Source organism: Equus caballus, chromosome 2 (genome assembly GCF_041296265.1).
Source record: "Equus caballus isolate H_3958 breed thoroughbred chromosome 2, TB-T2T, whole genome shotgun sequence".
In the NCBI taxonomy this organism is placed as follows: Eukaryota; Metazoa; Chordata; class Mammalia; order Perissodactyla; family Equidae; genus Equus; species Equus caballus.
This window is the reverse complement of record NC_091685.1, coordinates 31,836,921-31,854,361: the sequence shown is the minus strand read 5'-3', so window position 1 is coordinate 31,854,361 and position 17,441 is coordinate 31,836,921. Positions and strand designations below refer to the sequence as shown.

Sequence of the window (17,441 nt, the reverse complement as noted above, 5' to 3'; positions counted from 1 at the left end):
TGACGATGGAGATGACGGGCCTGAGAACGCTGTGCTGTGCTCTCTCCCCAGCTGAGTACCAGACGAGCATCCAGGAGAAGCTGCCACTCATCATTGGCTCCTCGGCGGCTGGCCTGGTCTTCCTCATTGCCGTGGTTGTCATCGCCATCGTGTGTAACAGGTGGGTGGGTGGGTGTTCCCCAGCCCCGTCCAGGCTGGCTGTCCAAGAGGGCCGTCCATCCATGCAGCCATTCCTGAGCAGTGTCTGTGAACAGAGGAGGCATTCCCATCACTACCCGGGGCAGGGAGAGGCTCGGGGAGGCCTGGACACCCTCAAGCAGCCTCCCACTGCCTAAACGGCCACCATCAGCGTCCATCCCCGGGGGTTAGGCGTTGCCCTTGAAACTATTCAAAGAGGTGGCCCGTTGAGACACTAACACTCCGGCATGAAGGAAGGTCTCAGAACGGTGGGCAGGAAGGACAGCAGGATGCTGGGCGCCAGGGGATGACAGTGAGGGAGTGCAGCTCGCCCCACTGTCTGCACTAGTGGAGGCCATTCATGAATAGGGCCACAGGCAGAGTGTCTGATGGGAGGCTGAGGACCTCGGGTCAGGCCCCCTGGCTGAGGCGGCTGGAAAGACGGAGAGGACAGAGACAGGCGGGGGAGGGGGAAGGGGCACCCCAGGAGGCTCGCACAGCACGTGCCAAGGCGGGAGCGGGACCAGTCCCCTGGCTTCTGCTGGGCATAATGCAGAGAGAGGCTGTCTTCTTCCTTAGAGAGTTCCCCACTTTAGAACAGACTGGCTCGTAAGGTCAGATGGCCCGAAGCCCCTGGGGTTTCTGGGGCCGGGGGCCATGGCCAGGGGAGATGACTTTGCTCTTTGACGGGGGCGTGGCTGGAGAGGGGACAGGGGAAATAGTGAGCCTGGATTGAAGTGGGAGAGGCGGGAAGGGATGGGTGGGCCAGGAAGGGTGAGGCTGCTAGGTGAGGGGCAGACAGGGAGCCCTCTAGCAGGGGTGTGATTTCGAGGGCCTGCCCACCCTCTCCCTATCACCTACTGTGGCTCCCAGCTCCCCGGGCATCTCCAGGTGGCTCCAGCCCTTTGCTCTTGTTCCAGAAGACGGGGGTTTGAGCGTGCTGACTCGGAATACACGGACAAGCTGCAGCACTACACCAGCGGCCACAGTATGTACACCCCAGCGGGACCAGCGCCCTGGGCCTTTCACTGTCAGCTCCCCAGCAGCCTCTCCAGCCTGCTGTCACTTTACTTTACTTTACTGCAGCAGCCAGACTGAAAGTCACGCCGTCCCCTGAACGGCCAAGCTTGCGCTCACCTCTGGGCCTTTGCACATGCTGTTCCCTCTACTGGGAGCACTTCCCCCTTCCCTTTACCTGTGTGACTCTTCCTCTCTCTCAGGCCTCATCATATACAAACACCCCTGGGACGCCTTCCCCAGCCCCAGCCCACTTCACTCGTCTATGCTGGCACAGCCCCCCAACCTGGCTGCTGTCCCTCCCCCGTGGCAGTGGGTGCGCCTGGAGCGCTGACACTGTCTGGTGTCCACCCCTCACCACCGCCTCCCCCACAGCTTGCTGCCCAGCGCACAGGAGCCGCTAGATGCTTATTAGCAGAACAAACACATGAGCTGAATGACGAGGACCCCAGGCTCTGGCCCAGGACCGGAGAGAAAGGAGGCGAGATGCCCCCTTCAGTCCCTCCCCAGTGACCTCTCGGGCAGCCACTTCCCCCCACCTAGTGCCTCCATTTCCCCTGCTGTACCATCCTACCTCAGGCCAGGGCTGGGGGCCCATGTGCAGGTGGGGCCCCACGGAGAGAAGAGCAGAGCACAGGTCCCTCGACCCTGGCAGAACCACCAGTCGCGGGGAGGACCTTAGTCCTCACTTCAGCTCACTCAGCAAACAGCAGTCCCAAACAGGTCTGATGCGGTTCTCCAACTGTACTCAGTAGAGTCTCCTGGGGCTCCTCAGATGGCCACCCCGTCAGGGGGCCGTCAGTGTGCCCCTTCACTTGTCACATATGCGTTGTGGCTTACTCTGTATGTTTTAGGTGCTGGGGACACACAACTAAGCAGACCAAATACCCCTGGCCTTGGGGGACTCATATCCTAGTGGGGGGGACAGGAAATTAAAAAATACATGGAATAAACGGGTAACGTATGATATAGTAGAAGATGAAGGTGCTACGGAAAAAGGCAAAGTAGAACAGGTACTGGGTTGAGAGTTGTGGGGATCAGGCTTCCATCTTTAAATAGGGGCATTGGGGTTGGCCTCATTGAGAGGGTTTTGTTTGAAGACACAAAGGAGCTGAGAGTGAACTTATGTAGAGATACCTGAGGGAAGAGCATCCCAGGCAGGGGGAACAGGCAGTGCAAAGGCCCTGGGGCTGGAGTGTGCCTGGCAGGTTTCAGGAAGAGCCAGGAGGCCCGTGTGACTGGAGCCAAGCGAGGGAGCAGGAGGGGGAGGTCTGAGGGGGCCACAGCTTGCAGATCTTGTCAACCACTGTGGGGCCTTGGTTTTTACTCTGAGTCAAGCGGGGAGCTCTAGAAGGGTCTGACGTGCTCTGAGTCGCTGTTGACAGGACTTCTCTGGCTGCTGTGTGGAGAAGGGATGCAAGGGGCTGGGTGTGCTGGCAAGGACAGAAGCCAGGAGACCCGGGAGGCGGCTGTGGGAAGAATCCAGGGACAAGATGACAGAGGCTGGGCCAGGGCGGCCGTGTGGGGGTGGTGGGGGTGGTGGGATTCTGACATATTCTGAAAGGAGAGCCACTGGATCTATAGGGCCGGTTGTGGGGTCTGAGGAAAGAGCAGTCCGGGAGTTCTGCAGCTTCTGGGTGAGACTTTGGGTTTAAAAATCATTTTAAGATATAAATGTAAAAATAATTAAACCACTAACATCTCCAGATCGTTTAGTTACTATTTAACTGATCTGAGGATGGAAAAGGGCTTTCTAAACATCAAAGCAGTGGAAGGATCACAAGAAAACAAATCGAACTACACAGCAATAAAAATCACCTGTAAAAAGAAAAGTCATAAATTCCGTCACCCCCCCACACTCCCCAAGTAATAAAATCACGATCGTAGACGCAGCTAAACACACTGAGTGTGTTCTATGCGCCAAGAATTGTTTTAATGCTTTACGTGTGTTTATTCATTTAATTTGTATAATTTCCCACTTTGCGTATTAGGAAACTGAGGCACAGGGAGGTCACACAGCTGCTCAGGGCAGGAGCCGGGGGTACGAACCCAGGGTGTCTGGCTCCAGAGCACACGCTTAGCCAGGCCGTGCCGTCTACACCCCGCTGACCTGGAATGAGACAGGCTCGCACGCTCTGTCACCTGGAGCCGTTTGGGAGCGGCGCTATTTGGAGCGTGAGTCAGTAACAAGGGAACAGGTGACAGCAGGGACTTATTTTAAAAATAGACCCCAGGACTTGTTCACAGATCAACACACTCTCTAGCTCCAGCTCCCACTCCTTGCATCTGGGCAGGACTTGGTTTCTGCAAAGCCCTGCCAGCCCCGGGACCCCGCGTGCACCGGCCGCCCTCTGTGGCCAGGACAGAGGAGGAAGCGGAGGCAGTGATGTATGGTCGGCTCGAAGCCTCCCTCCTGGGCTCGTGCTTTCCATCGTTTAGCAGGTGCTTGGCGTGAGCACCAAGGTCTCTGGTGGCTGGATGTGGAGCCGGAGGGACCCACGTGGTTTCTCATCCCTACTCCGCCCCTGGCGTGCTAGGTGACCTTGGGGAAGTCCTTGAACCTCTCTGAGCCTTGCCATCTTTACGTGGGAAGTACAGAATGATACTTCTTCCACAGAGCTGTGAGGATTAAATGAATTAATGGATATTAAAGTGCTTTCTAATAATAATATTTAATAATAGCCAACTCTTTGTTAACAGGTAATAATTATTCGGTGCTTTCTATTTGCCAGCTACTGTGCTAAGCCCTTTAAAAAGATTCTCACTTAATCTTTGCAGTCCCCTTAGAAGGTAGGTACTCTTTATTATCTCCAGGTTGTAGATGAAAAAAGTGAGGCACAGAGAGGTTAAGTCACTTACCCAAGGGCACACAGCTGGAGCAATCCAGCGGTTGATCCTGAATTCAAACTCATAAATCAGCTTATTTGTGATCCTTATTACTGGCAGATCCAGAATTCAAACCCAGCTCTCTGAATGCCTGGTTCCTCCGTGCTCATCTTGAATTTCCCCATTTGGGTTCAGGACGGCTGCTGGTGGCCCCGACCGCCATAAATCATCCAAACGCCAGCCCAGTATTTTCTGAAAACAGCCTGCAGAGGTCCCCATTCGACTTCACTCCACAAAGGCCCCTCCTGGGAGCCAGACCCTGTGCAAGGCTCAGGCCACGAGGCGCTCACCTTCTGTTCCAGGAGACAGGTTGGAGAAGCCCCTGGAAGAAACTGGTAGCCTGGTGGTTCCAAGTGTAGACTCTACAGCCAGACAACCTGCATTCAAACCCACTTCTGCCACATATTAGCTGTGTCCGTGTCCTCTTGGGCAGGTCACTTAACCTTTCTTATGGCACAGCGTCCTCCTCCAAAAAATGGGGATAATATTAGGATGGACCAAATGAACTGCCATTTTTGTAGGTCAGAAGCAGTCAAACATCGATAGCTTCATAAGATTCAGCCTAATAATAGCATTTCCCTGGTAGGGTTGCTAGGAGAATTAATTGGGTCGGTACCTATAAGAAGTGCCTAGAACAGAGCCTGGTTCTTGGTACCTGATACTCTGAATCCACACTGAATTGTGAGCCAATAGTGTTATTAATGGCAAAGTGAAACCGAAGGGTCACAGAAGCAGAGACGGCTTCGCTCAGAGCCATACATTCAATAAGCGGTTATTAAGCATCGACTGCATGCCACCTTCACCTATGACGGCAGAGGAAACATTCTAGAGCGAGAGTCCATGCCCTGGGTTCACAGACCCCTGGAGCTGCGAGGCCCTGTGAACACTCCATAATTATATGCCGAGTATGGGAGGGTGTGCACATGTGTGAATACTTTTTCAAAGAGCAGATTTGTAGTTTTTGTCAAATTCTCAAAGGCATTCCTGACCCCAAACAGGTGGAGGGAGAAAAAGAGGGCCCTTCAATGAGTGATGATTATTCTTTCGATAAGCAATTATTGAGCACCTGCTGTGAGCCAGGCCCTGGGATGCAGCGTGCACGAGATAGACACTTCTCCGTGGGGGAGAGAGGGTAAAGGAAGCCCTCACAGGCAGCAGAGTGTTCCAGAAAGGGGTGGCAGGAGGCTGTGGGCATGCATATCCAGGAGCCCTGATATAAGGCAGAAAAGCCAGAGAGACGTCAGGCCCATAGGAGGGAGTGTGGTGACGGGGCTGCGGGAGCCTGAGGAAAGAACATGGGCCTGTACTGGAGGGATCCAGGCAGGCTTCCTGGAGGAGGGGGCATTTGATGTGGACACAAAGAGGATGAGAAGGCTGTTCTGGGTGGAGGGAACTACATGCAAAGCACAGAGGCAAAAACTCATGAGGTGTGTCTGGCCCCTTTCTGCTGGCACGTACAGGAGCAGGGAGCCGTGAGTGGGGCCGGCACAGAGAGCCTGGAATGCCAGGTGAAGGCCTTGCCTGTGTCCTGTAAGCGACAGAGAGCCGGCCCGGCCAGCACTCCTGGCCGAGGCTTGGGGACGGCACCTGATCGGTTGGCAGCACCCAAGCAGCCTTTGAGCTCCCGCACGCCTTCTCCTTAGCTCCCGGAGCTGGCCCGCCCCCGTCCTCCCTCCCCAACAGCCCGGCAGAAAGGGCTCCCCCCCGTGCTGCGGGGAGAGAAGCTGAAAGTCAGCTGCCCAGAACCACAGGCCAAGCACTGACTCTCAGCAAGCGAGGGAGCAGTCCAGGGAGCTGAGGGCCCCGCTCCAAGGAGGGCTGACTTGGGGAAGGAGGAGTCAGGGCTGAATACGCCAGGAGGAGGAGGCAGCATGGACCAGATCTGGCTGGATTTCATCCAGGAGGCAGTGAGCATGGGGATCAAGAGTACCGGCCCTTGGCTCAAGTCTGACAGACCTGGGTTCAAACCCTGGCTGTGCCATTTGCTAGCTGTGTGGCCTTGGGCAGATTACTTAGCCTCTCTGAGCCACAGTTTCCACATGCATGCAATGAGAATGATCCCTTCCTCCAGGAGCTGTCAAGCAGAGGAGATGAGATAATGCATACACAGAGCCTAGCACGGTGTCAGGCACAAAGGGCCAAGTGGGTGGCAGCTGCTATTACTCTTAGTCTCTCTATCGTCCGGCTTCTGCTCAGCTCTACAGACACTGAGTGTCTACTGTGTGAGGAGCTTTACGCAGCCTGCCAGGGGAGGAGGGAGGCAGAAAAGACCCGCACCCACGCCCTCCTCCCAGGCTCCCACCATCCAACATGTGGCTCCTCGGGTCTCAGGCTCCTCTGAGTCTGCGACAAATTTTGGCTCCTGTGGCCAGAGAAACACAAATATGCACAGGTGTGTATGTAAAATTATAAGACAGAGGGGCTGGCCCGGTGGCACAGCAGTTAAGTTTGCACGTTCCGCTTCGGCGGCCCGGGGTTCGCTGGTTCGGACCCCGGGTGCGGACGTGAGACCGCTTGACAGGCCATGCTTTGGTAGGCATCCCACATATAAAGTAGAGGAAGATGGGCACGGATGTTAGCTCAGGGCCAGTCTTCCTCAGCAAAAAGAGGAGGATTGTCGGCAGTTAGCTCAGGGCTAATCTTCCTCCAAAAAAAAAAAACTATACTCTATATAGACAGAAAAATCTATACTCAGGGATAGATGTTGGAGAACTTTTACTTTCAACAATATTTATTTCCATAATTTCTAGACTATTTATAAGGAGGATGAATTACTTTTCTCATTTATAAAGGCAATAATAATAAATGCATTCCATTTCAGGAGGTTTCCTGGGCCTGCTGAGTGGTTCGCAGACCCAAATTACGAAACCCTGACCGAAAGAGCTAGACAGACACCACACAGATAGTCCAAGATAAAGCTAAGGTGTTAGAGCAGCTTTCCTTTAAAGGGTCAGATAGCGAATATTTTAGACTTTGCAGGCCATATGGTCGCTATCGTGACTACTCAATTCAGTTGCTGTAGCGGGAAAGCAGCCACAGGCAAAGGACTGTGTGTGGCTGTGTTCCAATAAAACTTTATTGACAAAACAAGCAGTGGGCCGGTTTGCCAACTGCTATGTGGAGGGGCCAACTCCTAGATTCCGGAATGTCTGAAACAGAAAGTGGTCAATTAACATATCCAAGGTCAGGGCCGCTGAGCAGAGTTGATGGCCTCACTCACCAACCAGCCAAGCCTTCCTTGGCCCAGGGACTCCAGCTCCCAACTCCTAGACTTGCTGCCTCTGAGTGACAGCGCCCAGAGCAGCGGGAGAGTGTGGGCAGGCAGCTGGGGAAGCTCGAGGGAGGCCTGGACTGGGAGAGGGCCAGAGGGTCTGGGGGCAGAAGACCAGTTATCTGGGAGGGGGATGTGGGATGGATCATCTTCCCCTTCCTTCAGAGCGTTCCGCTGACTCAGTGCTGGGGCCAGAAGTGGGTCTTTGACGTCCACGTTACCTCCTTCTCTTTCTGCATCAAAAAATAAAAATCCACATCATATCGGAATCAAATTAATAGCCCCATGTCCAGCCTCATGCCGATCGCCAGGGAATTTGAGATCCAGACTTGGCTAGTAGGGGACCGGGGATGTGGCCCAGGAGCCGCGGGTACTCGGGCCCTGGCGAAGCAGCCAGGAAGTCTCCTGAGGGGAGAGGAGGCTTGAGTTAGGCCTTGAAAGACAGGGAGATCCTCTTATCAGAAAGCCAGGAACAGGGCCTGTTACCTGCTCTTTCTGTATCTTCGTTCCAGTTCTCTCTCTTCCATCTTAACTTTCTCTTCCTTTACTTTCCAACCTCCCCGCCTCAACCACCACCATTCTCCATCACTGAGTGGCAAACCTATCCTTTTACGGCCACACCCACAACAGACATTGCTTATCAATCATGACAGTCTTTTAGCTGCTCCAGGAAGCCATTACTAATCAATTAGAGTTGGAACAAGAGCTAGAACCTATCTGCTGTCCTTGCTGAGCTCTCTGTTCCCCTCACCCTTCTATTCAGCTCAGTGTCTAGCTGCCCACCAAGGCCCAGAGAGGTCATGTGACCTGCAGGGCATTGCCCAGTTCCTACGGGGGCCACACGGGAGTGTATGTCCCTCCCTGGAGGGACTGGCTCTCACCTTTCCGTTGGTCCACATCTTGAGTCTGTGCATGTGACGAGCGTGGTCTTGTCCCCCAGTGACCCCAGGCATGAAGATCTACATCGACCCTTTCACCTACGAGGACCCCAACGAGGCCGTGCGGGAGTTTGCCAAGGAAATTGACATCTCCTGCGTCAAAATTGAGCAGGTGATCGGAGCAGGTAGGTCGGTGGTGTCCTCCAGGTATCATGGCCTCAGCCACGGGGAGGGGAGACCACCTCGTTGTTTGCTCCTGGGGCAAAGGGTGGGATGGGGGGGCAGGAGCTTCAGAGGACCCTCCAAGGCCTGAAGGCTCAGAATGCCCAAAGTCAAAAGGCCCTCAAAGGTCATCCAGTAAAACGAGCTCATCCACAAATGAGGAAACTGAGGCACGGGGCTGGGAAGAAGCTTGCACATCGTGTCGGAGAATGAGCTAGGTCTGGAACCCGGTTCTCTGGGCTCCTCTAGTGGTTTGTCTTTCCCATTCGTCCCAGGTCCCTGTCTCCATCTCCCCAGGTCCCTCTATATCCTCACCCCACGCCCAGCCAAATACCACGGGACAGCCATGGAGAATTCACTCTTACTCCCGAAGGTGGCTGGGACTTTTTGGGGGCCCCCACGTTCTACAAAGGGGTTCTGTGTCTGAGAGGATGAGTTGACCACTGAGGAGAAAAAGTTCCTGCAGGCCCAGGAGTAGGGGTTACAGGGAACGGGGAGGTGGCACTTCCACCTGGCAAGTGACATCCTGCCCCTCTCGGTGTGTCTGCCCCAGGGGAGTTTGGCGAGGTCTGCAGTGGCCACCTGAAACTGCCAGGCAAGAGGGAGATCTTTGTGGCCATCAAGACACTCAAGTCGGGCTATACCGAGAAGCAACGCCGGGACTTCCTGAGTGAGGCCTCCATCATGGGCCAGTTCGACCACCCCAACGTCATCCACCTGGAGGGTGTTGTCACCAAGAGCACGCCTGTGATGATCATCACCGAGTTCATGGAGAACGGCTCCCTGGACTCCTTCCTCAGGGTAGGGGAAGCTATGAGCTCCAGGGGCCCAGGGGTGGGGCAGGAAAAGGAGTGGTGGACACAGCTTCATCCTGACAGAGCCTGAAGGGATCTTGGAGAAGATCTGGGTCAGGAGTGGCTTACATGCCACCGCATCCCATTCCCTGATCATGGCAGGCATTGCTAATCAACCCCAGTACTCTCTCCCAACAAACCTAGAAGCAATCTCAGAATCCTTCTTAATCCAGGAAACCACAACCACTGATTAAAGTTGGCGTATAAGCTGAAACCTGTTGCCATCTACACTCTTAACCAGACTTCTCCTCTATACAAGAGGAAATTGAGGCTCAAAGAGAGGTTGAGTTTGCCCAGGGTTACCTAGAGGGTCAAGTGGAGAGCCAGGACTGGAACCAGATCTCTTGACCCCTAGTCTGGAGTTTTCACCAGGTACTGGAACTCTCCAAAGCTGTCTAGGCCGGAGGGAGGAGTTCAGAGCACAAGGCCAACAGAGGAGAGTTTCCAGGCACCCCCAGGAGATCAGTCCACCAGCTAGACAGAGAGCACAGAAGCACGCAACCAGACCAGTCACCAATTAAGCACCTAGTATGTGCCAGGCGCCTGCCCTGCCCCTTCCTGGTTAACTCAGACCGCCCCGGGAGGTGGGTGTTACCTACCCCGATTCAACACACAGACGAGCTGACTCAGGGGGTTAGTTCACTTCTCCAAGGTTGCACAGCCAGCGAGGGGCAGAGCAGAGTCAGACCAGCAGTGTCTGCTCCAAAGACCGTGTTCTCCCCACCACCCCGAAACCCACCTCCCCGGGCCTCTCTGAGGCCCCCCAGCGTCTGAGTCCTTCCCACGGGAGCCCAGGCCAGGGTGGCAGCGTCCTGCTCTGCTTCCTCGCTGTGAGGATGACCCGGAGCTCGGATTCATGACTTCCCATCTGCTCTGTGTTTTCTCCACTCCTCCCAAAGCAAAACGACGGGCAGTTCACAGTCATCCAGCTGGTGGGCATGCTCCGGGGCATCGCGGCCGGCATGAAGTACCTGGCGGACATGAACTACGTGCACCGCGACCTGGCCGCCCGCAACATCCTCGTCAACAGCAACCTGGTCTGCAAGGTGTCTGACTTTGGGCTCTCACGCTTTCTGGAGGACGATACCTCGGACCCCACCTACACCAGCGCCCTGGTAAGATGCAGGCAGGGAAGAGTGGAGTCACGGTGCCAGGGAAGAGGGCATAGAGAGCCATCTCTCCCTGCAATGCCAGGCCTGTGCCGGGCCTGGAGACATAGAGACGGGAACCGCGGTTTCTGCCGTCTTGGAGCTCACGGGCTGGTGGGGGACACATGGGGTGACAGGCCTGTGAGTCAGGACACCAGCCTGGGGAGAAGTGGAAGGCTCGCTAGAGGTGGTGATGAAGGGCCCGTAAAAGTTGGTCAGACGCCATGTTCTCATGGCAAGGGGTGTCTGGAAGACAGGCTGTCAGGGGGAAGGTGGTGAGCAATGATGCTGGAGAGGTGGGCGTGGTCAGAGCTTGGAGACCCTGGAATGCCCAAGCTCAGGACTCTCTCCTGAAAGCAGTTCGGGATGTTGAAGAGTTTTAAACAGAAAGGAATAAGACACAGTCTCTGCCCTCAAAGGGCTCAAAGATAGTACAAGAAGAGCCGGGCAAGTAGGCAAATCACTTGAGTACTGCTGTGTGGGAAGTGCCTCCTTGATGGAGAGATGTGGAGCACAGTTGTAGAATTAGGAGAGTGGGCAACTCTTTGGAACATAAGGAAAGATTTTCAGAGGGACTTAAAGGAGGAGAAGGAGGTTTCCAGATGGCAGAGTGGGAAAAGGCTCTTCATGCAGAGGGAAGAGCATGTGCAAATGCCCAGGGGTCTGAAGCAGCACAGTGAGTTTGGGGAACAATAAGGCACTCGGTGAGATGGTACAGCACAGGGCAGAGGGTCGGAAGTATTGAGAGGAGAGGTCAGATGGGTCAGCCTCCCACCATCAAGCTTCCTCGTTCTGTTCCACAGGGCGGGAAGATCCCCATCCGCTGGACGGCCCCAGAAGCCATCCAGTACCGAAAGTTCACCTCGGCCAGCGACGTGTGGAGCTATGGTATCGTCATGTGGGAGGTGATGTCCTACGGGGAGCGGCCCTACTGGGACATGACCAACCAGGACGTAAGTCTCCAAGGGGGTAGGCCGAGCCTCTCTGGCCAGTGAGATGGGAGGGGAAGATCCAGGGTTCCTGGCCTTCTGCCCATCTCCCAGGGTCTCTGAGATTCTGGGCTGGGGCAGCTCCCAGCTGGGTAGTGGCTGATTCAGATGTCTGCATGGGACCCTGGACTCTCCAGAGGGTCAGCAAGTCTTCAGGATGCATTCACGTTGTGGCCAACCCTGAATGAGGCCATATTTGCCCCTCAGGTGTCTACCACCTAATTGCAGGACAAGACCATCATTCTTGGAACGAGATGTAGTTATCAGGAACTTTCATGATCGGTTGCTAAATTGGAGAAGGCCAGTGTCAAGCCTGTAGGTGCTGAAGCAGGGGCAGTGTGGGTAAGATCAGCCAGGAAGTCTTCACCGGACAAGTGGGATGCAAACAGGAGTGGGCCATGGAGATGTGAGGGCATCCAAGTGGAAAGAACAGCCTGTGCAAAGGCCCAGAGGTGGGATGATGAGGGGCCACATTTGGGGGCAGTGGAGAGGAGAGTTGGTGAGGGTCAATAATGGGGTGACTAAAAGTCAACCCAAGGACTTTTGATTTGCAACAATACAGAACAGAGAGGACTTGAGGAAGCTTCTTGAGCAGGGAGCGTGACCCACACTCAAGCTGGAGAAGATGAGTCTGGCCCCGGTGGCAGGGCAGATTGGAGAGACGTGTTTGAGCTCCTTTCCCTGGCAGAGGAGCTAGGCTGGGCCGGTGGGAAGAGAGTACGAGGCCGTGCTGTGGGGCCTCACAGGGGAGGTCTCTCTCACCTGGAGCAGGAAATAGCACTGAAATCAAGAGGGTGGTCACCCTACGGTCAAGGGCCAGAGAGAGGAGTCCTCAGGCCCATCAAAGCCAGGAAGCGGCCCAGAGATGGGAGGGAGGGAAGAGCTGGTGGAGTTACCCACAGGAGGGTCAGCCGGGTGGGCCCTGAGGCAGAGGCTCCCTCAAGGTGCTGGATTTCCCAAGATTGTGAGAGGAGGGCAGGCACCCAGCTGCCAGGTCAGACTGAGGCCAGAGATGGTCGGAACCCAGGTAAGGCCCATCCCTGGGGCTGCCTCAGGGAGGTGGAGGCAGTTGCCATGGCAACCAAATAGGTCTGTCCTGCAACGCACTGGGAGCAAGATGGGCCAGGCCAGAGGGCAGATGCTCTTCCCCACCCACCCAACCCTACCGCACCCTGTGTGGTCCCCAGGTCATCAACGCCATAGAGCAGGACTATCGGCTGCCGCCGCCCATGGACTGCCCCAGCGCCCTGCACCAGCTCATGCTGGACTGCTGGCAGAAGGACCGCAACCACAGGCCCAAGTTCGGCCAGATCGTCAACACGCTGGACAAGACGATCCGCAACCCCAACAGCCTCAAAGCCGTGGCGCCTCTCTCCTCTGGGTAGGGCCCCATCCCGCCCCGGGCCCTCCTCCCCAGCTGGCTCCGCCCCAGCCCCCCAGCCGGCCCTTCCCCTCTCTGAATACCCTCCCACCATGGCTCCCCCTGCTCCAAGCAGACACTCTCAGCCACACCTTGGGATCCGGGAGGGACAGCACTGGTGTTTGCGGACTGTCTGCCCTGCCTGGGGGCGCAGAGGAGTGCAGCACACACACTGTCCACTGGGGGAGAAGGAAGCTCATGATAGGTGGCAGAGGAGGCGCCTTCTAAAGCGTGCTCAGAGAGGACACTGTTTAAGAGAAATTACCAGAATCTCGGCTGGTGACGAGATTTACTCGTCACTGTTTCCTCCCTAGCTACCCTCACACTCAAAGCTGGACCCTCTGATGTGCATCTGCATCCTCCTCAACACAGCCACGCAAATGCAGGCACACACAAACACAGTCCTGCACACGTACGTGAACACGCAGTTAGGCACAGATGCTCCTGCTTATGCTCACGCACACACAATCTCGCACACATGGACTCACATCCATTCTCAGGCTGTCACACCTACACATACCCATCGGCATGTGAGCACACACACATTACACATCCGGCAGAACATACTCACCACACACACACACGTGCCCCACACTCGGGTCACTGTCCCTGCCTCAGAGACTGGCTCCGCTGAACTCACATTAGCTCCAGTGATCCTAATGCTTCCCCTCTCCCAGCGCCCCCAGGGCGCGCTCCCATAGGCCTGCAGCCACCACCGCCTTGTCTGGGCAGCTGTCACGGGCTCCACTCCTGCCCCTGCATATTCTTACTCTTAGGGACCCTCCATCACACAGGTTTCTGGGGCGCACCCAGCTAGCTATCCTCAGGGTCCGGGGCTGGCTGTGTCCAGAGACTCTTTGGACCCAAGTCCTCCACCTGCCAAGTTCTTGTGGCCAACAGTGTTCGCCTCTCCTGTCGCTCCTCACCACGACCCTGCGTCAGCTGCTCCTGACTGTCCGGATAAACTCACTCTGAGCTTTTAGCCTCATGAGGGTCATTTCACTCCTTGCCAGCCAGGAAGTCATTCCCGTTAGTGCCACCAGCTTTGTCTGGATGTTGAGAGGCAGTCCACAGGATCAGCTTCCTGTAGCACAACCCGGGTAGAGAAGGATGGAGAACGGCACGGAGGAGGGAACAGCAAATCATTTGCACAGTTGGCCCAGCTGAACTGCCCCCTGCTGAAGCCAGGAGGCATGGAGAAGTGGCCGCCTCACCATGGGGGCCAGCCTCTCCACGGCCCCGCAGAGGCTCCCTAGACCTCCCGGGTCACCCCAGCTTGTGTCCCACACACATGCTCACTCTCTCATATTCACACACAGACATGTGTACACTTACATGGGTTCAAACTCACACCTGCACTCACACAGAAATAATCACGTACACACACACTCACCTGTGTTCACACAGATGGATACACACATGCAGGTACACACGCAGCCCGCAGGTGTGCCCGTGCCCACGCTTACCCTCACCCCATGCCAGCACGTGCCCTGACTGTCTCTGTTGCCCACCCCACCCCCAGAATCAACCTGCCACTGCTGGACCGCACGATCCCCGACTACACCAGCTTTAACACGGTGGCCGAGTGGCTGGAGGCCATCAAGATGGGGCAGTACAAGGAGAGTTTCGCCAACGCAGGCTTCACCTCCTTCGACGTCGTGTCGCAGATGGTGATGGAGTAAGTGCCCGGCCGCCTCCACGGCCATTAGCACCCCTCCCCGCCCACTGCACCAGGCAGGGGCTCTGGAGGGTGAGGAAGTGACGGGGTCCCAGCAGGGATGTGGCAGACCACGGGGTGAGATGGCCAGCTTTGGAGTCACATTTGGATCGACACCCAGGTCTGCCTGCCACCTACTGGCTGTGTGACCTTGGGCAAATCACAGAACCTCCCTCAGCCCCCGTTTTTCCTTCTGTGAACTGCGGGTGGGTAGGAAGATCAAAGGAGACAGGGAGCGAGTGGGTACTTAGCCAGTGTGAGTTCCCTCTCCTTCTTGGTAGCAGAGGACACAGGTGCACCTGGGCGCTGGGACTCCCAGGCACGTGCTCCTTCCACCTCAGTCACTCGCTCCAGCCGCCACTGGGGCCCCTCATCCCTCCCTTGCTCTCTCCAGCAGGAAACCCCCCGCCACAGAAACCCAGGCAGCTCTCTGCCTGGCCCCAGTCCCCTCTATCCACAGTTCTCTAACACACGTGCTTCTCTCCCAAAGGGACATTCTCCGGGTTGGGGTCACCTTGGCCGGCCACCAGAAAAAAATCCTGAACAGTATCCAGGTGATGCGGGCACAGATGAACCAGATCCAGTCCGTGGAGGTTTGACGTTCACCCGCCTCGGCTCACCTCTTCCTCCAGGCCCCGCCCCCTCCGCCCACGCCCCGCCCCCTGGCTCTCCGTCCACCGCGAGGCCAGCCCCTGCAGGGAGGCCGCGGACCACAGGGAGAACCACGCAGCGCCCCGGCCGTGAGACGTCACCACGAGCACGTGCAACTCAGATGATGGAAAAAAGGGAATGGGGACAAAAGAAAATAGATCCTGGGAGGGGGCGGGAAATACAAGGAATATTTTTTAAAGAGGATTCTAATAAGGAAAGCGATCATTGTTCCTGGGGAAAAAAAGGGCTTGGGAGATCCATGCGATTTGTCCAATCGGAGACCAAAAGCAGTTTCTCTCCAACTCCCTCTGGGAAGGTGACCTGGCCAGAGCCTAGAAACACTTTCAGGAAAACAAATGTGAAGGGGAGCGACACGGGCCACCCTTCTCTCCTGTCCCCAGGCTGTTCTTCCAGACCCGGCTCAACAGCCACGAGCCGGGCGGACGGGCGGACGGGCAGGCGATGGACAGGCAGCCACCCCGACAACCACTCCGGGAAAGCCCGTTCCCACTGCCACTGGGCAAACAGAAGAATTTTTCAGTCTTTGGAGAATATTTCAGAAACTCCAATGAAAGAGACTTGTTTCTCCCGTCGGCACATGGGGCTGAAAAGGGGCTTTTGTCCTCCTGGGTCAGGGAGAAAGGTCACCTTCCTGAGGATGGCCGCCCCCAGGTCTGCGGCTCCACGCCCACCCCGGCCCGCTGGGTGCCCACCCCGCCAGCCCCCACCTGGAGGACTGCAGTGACTGCCGTCAGCTACGACTGCCACTGAGGATTGCTCCTGCGTCTGGGTTTGTTTACAGCGATTGGTGGACTCGGGGGCGTTTGGTCAGGGGCGGATTTGGTTTGGGGGGGGTGTGTGCTGGTTTTTTTATGACAATGAAGTGACACTTGGACATTTTCCTCCCTTTTGAGGACTTGATCCTTCTCCAGGAAGAAGGGCTTTCTGCTTACTGACTTAGGCAATACACCAAGGGCGAGATTTTATATGCACATTTCTGGATTTTTTATATGGTTTTCATTGACACCCTTTCCTCCTCCCCCCCGAGTAGAGTTCCCACCTGCTGCCAGGCCTCACCAAAGCCAACTGCCACGGGGCCATCTGGGCCTTTCCGAGACTGAGCGAGATTGGGGCAGAGGGTGGGGGGCCAAGGTGGGAGAGCATCCCACCCCGGGACTCTCTGAAAGCGACAGATTGAGAAGCGAGCGGGCTCTGAGGCTGCAGAACCAGAAGTCTTTGCCCACATCTCCACTCTCCTTCTGCCCCAGTCTGTCCAGTACTTTCCAGGCAGATAGGCCCCTCCAAGGTTCCTGAGTGCCCTCAGATGGCCAGAACCCAGTTTCAGCTCTGGGAGCCTAAACCAGGCTGCATCAGAGGCCAGGACCCAGATCATTCACTGTGATACCCAGCCGACCAGAGCGTCACCCTCAGACACGTGCAGGCATGCTGCTTTGCTCCCCTGGGGAGAAACTGTGTGATTTCTCTCCCACCTCCTTCCCTCCACCAGAACTTTGCCCAGGTCTGAAGGTCGTGGCCTTGGGAAAACCATCGGCCAAGGGGTCTGCCCACAGACTCTCCTGTGAGCAAATGCAGGCACCTGAGCAGAACAACCGGTTAGTGAATTGAATGGAAATAAATGCTTTAGTTATAAAATGATCCCTGTTCTCTGTAAGTTCCAAGAGAGGCCCTGGCACCCTGGGGACCTGTCAAGTGACCCTTGATGCTCTTCTAAGGGACCCTTCCTTCCTCAGGGTTCGAGAAGGCCCAGGGCTGAGAAAACACATGAAGGACATCACCGGTCCATGTGGCCTTTCTGGCTCTGGTTTGTCAAAAGCACAGGCAACAAAAGAAGTGAGTTGAAAGTGGCTCCAAACTCAGATGCCCTGCAAATCAGGGTGAGCCTCTGCAGGATGCATCAGGAGCGGGGAGCAGATGGGTGCCCTCAGCTCTCCTTGGCCAGGAGAGAGGCCTCCAGGCATTAGGTGAGCTGTGATAGTGGCAGTGTGAGGGTCTCGGAGTATCCACGGACCCCTGAAGCCACAGGTATGACCACCTTATCCTGGTCAACCCTAACCTTCTCTGAGCAAATGGGCTCCTACTCACATACTGTGAGAATTCTTTGTGTGGAGGGAGGAGGCTAGGGAGGGGCCAGGGACACCACAGCTCGGGACCTCTCCCTTTGTCCAGGGGACACTGACCAATGGGAAAGAT

General features: G+C 56.0%; 1 protein-coding gene across 6 annotated transcripts in view; it reads left to right on the top strand.

Annotated features, from left to right (window-relative positions):
* Positions 1-16,222, top strand: part of EPHB2 (EPH receptor B2) — a 181,207-nt gene extending 164,985 nt beyond the window's left edge. For 3 of the 6 annotated variants that reach the window (XM_070251468.1, XM_070251488.1, XM_023635544.2), the window contains exons 8-16: positions 52-160; positions 1,101-1,165; positions 8,292-8,414; positions 9,005-9,252; positions 10,205-10,420; positions 11,257-11,406; positions 12,630-12,823; positions 14,385-14,540; positions 15,070-16,222. In XM_070251468.1, coding sequence (XP_070107569.1) covers positions 52-160; positions 1,101-1,165; positions 8,292-8,414; positions 9,005-9,252; positions 10,205-10,420; positions 11,257-11,406; positions 12,630-12,823; positions 14,385-14,540; positions 15,070-15,178 — 1,370 coding nt within the window. In that variant the 3' untranslated portion in view covers positions 15,179-16,222. Of the gene's footprint in view, positions 1-51; positions 161-1,097; positions 1,166-8,291; positions 8,415-9,004; positions 9,253-10,204; positions 10,421-11,256; positions 11,407-12,629; positions 12,824-14,384; positions 14,541-15,069 lie in introns of all 6 variants that reach the window. The other 3 variants (XM_070251462.1, XM_023635543.2, XM_070251455.1) reach the window with 1 other exon arrangement.
* The last annotated feature ends 1,219 nt before the right edge of the window (positions 16,223-17,441 follow it).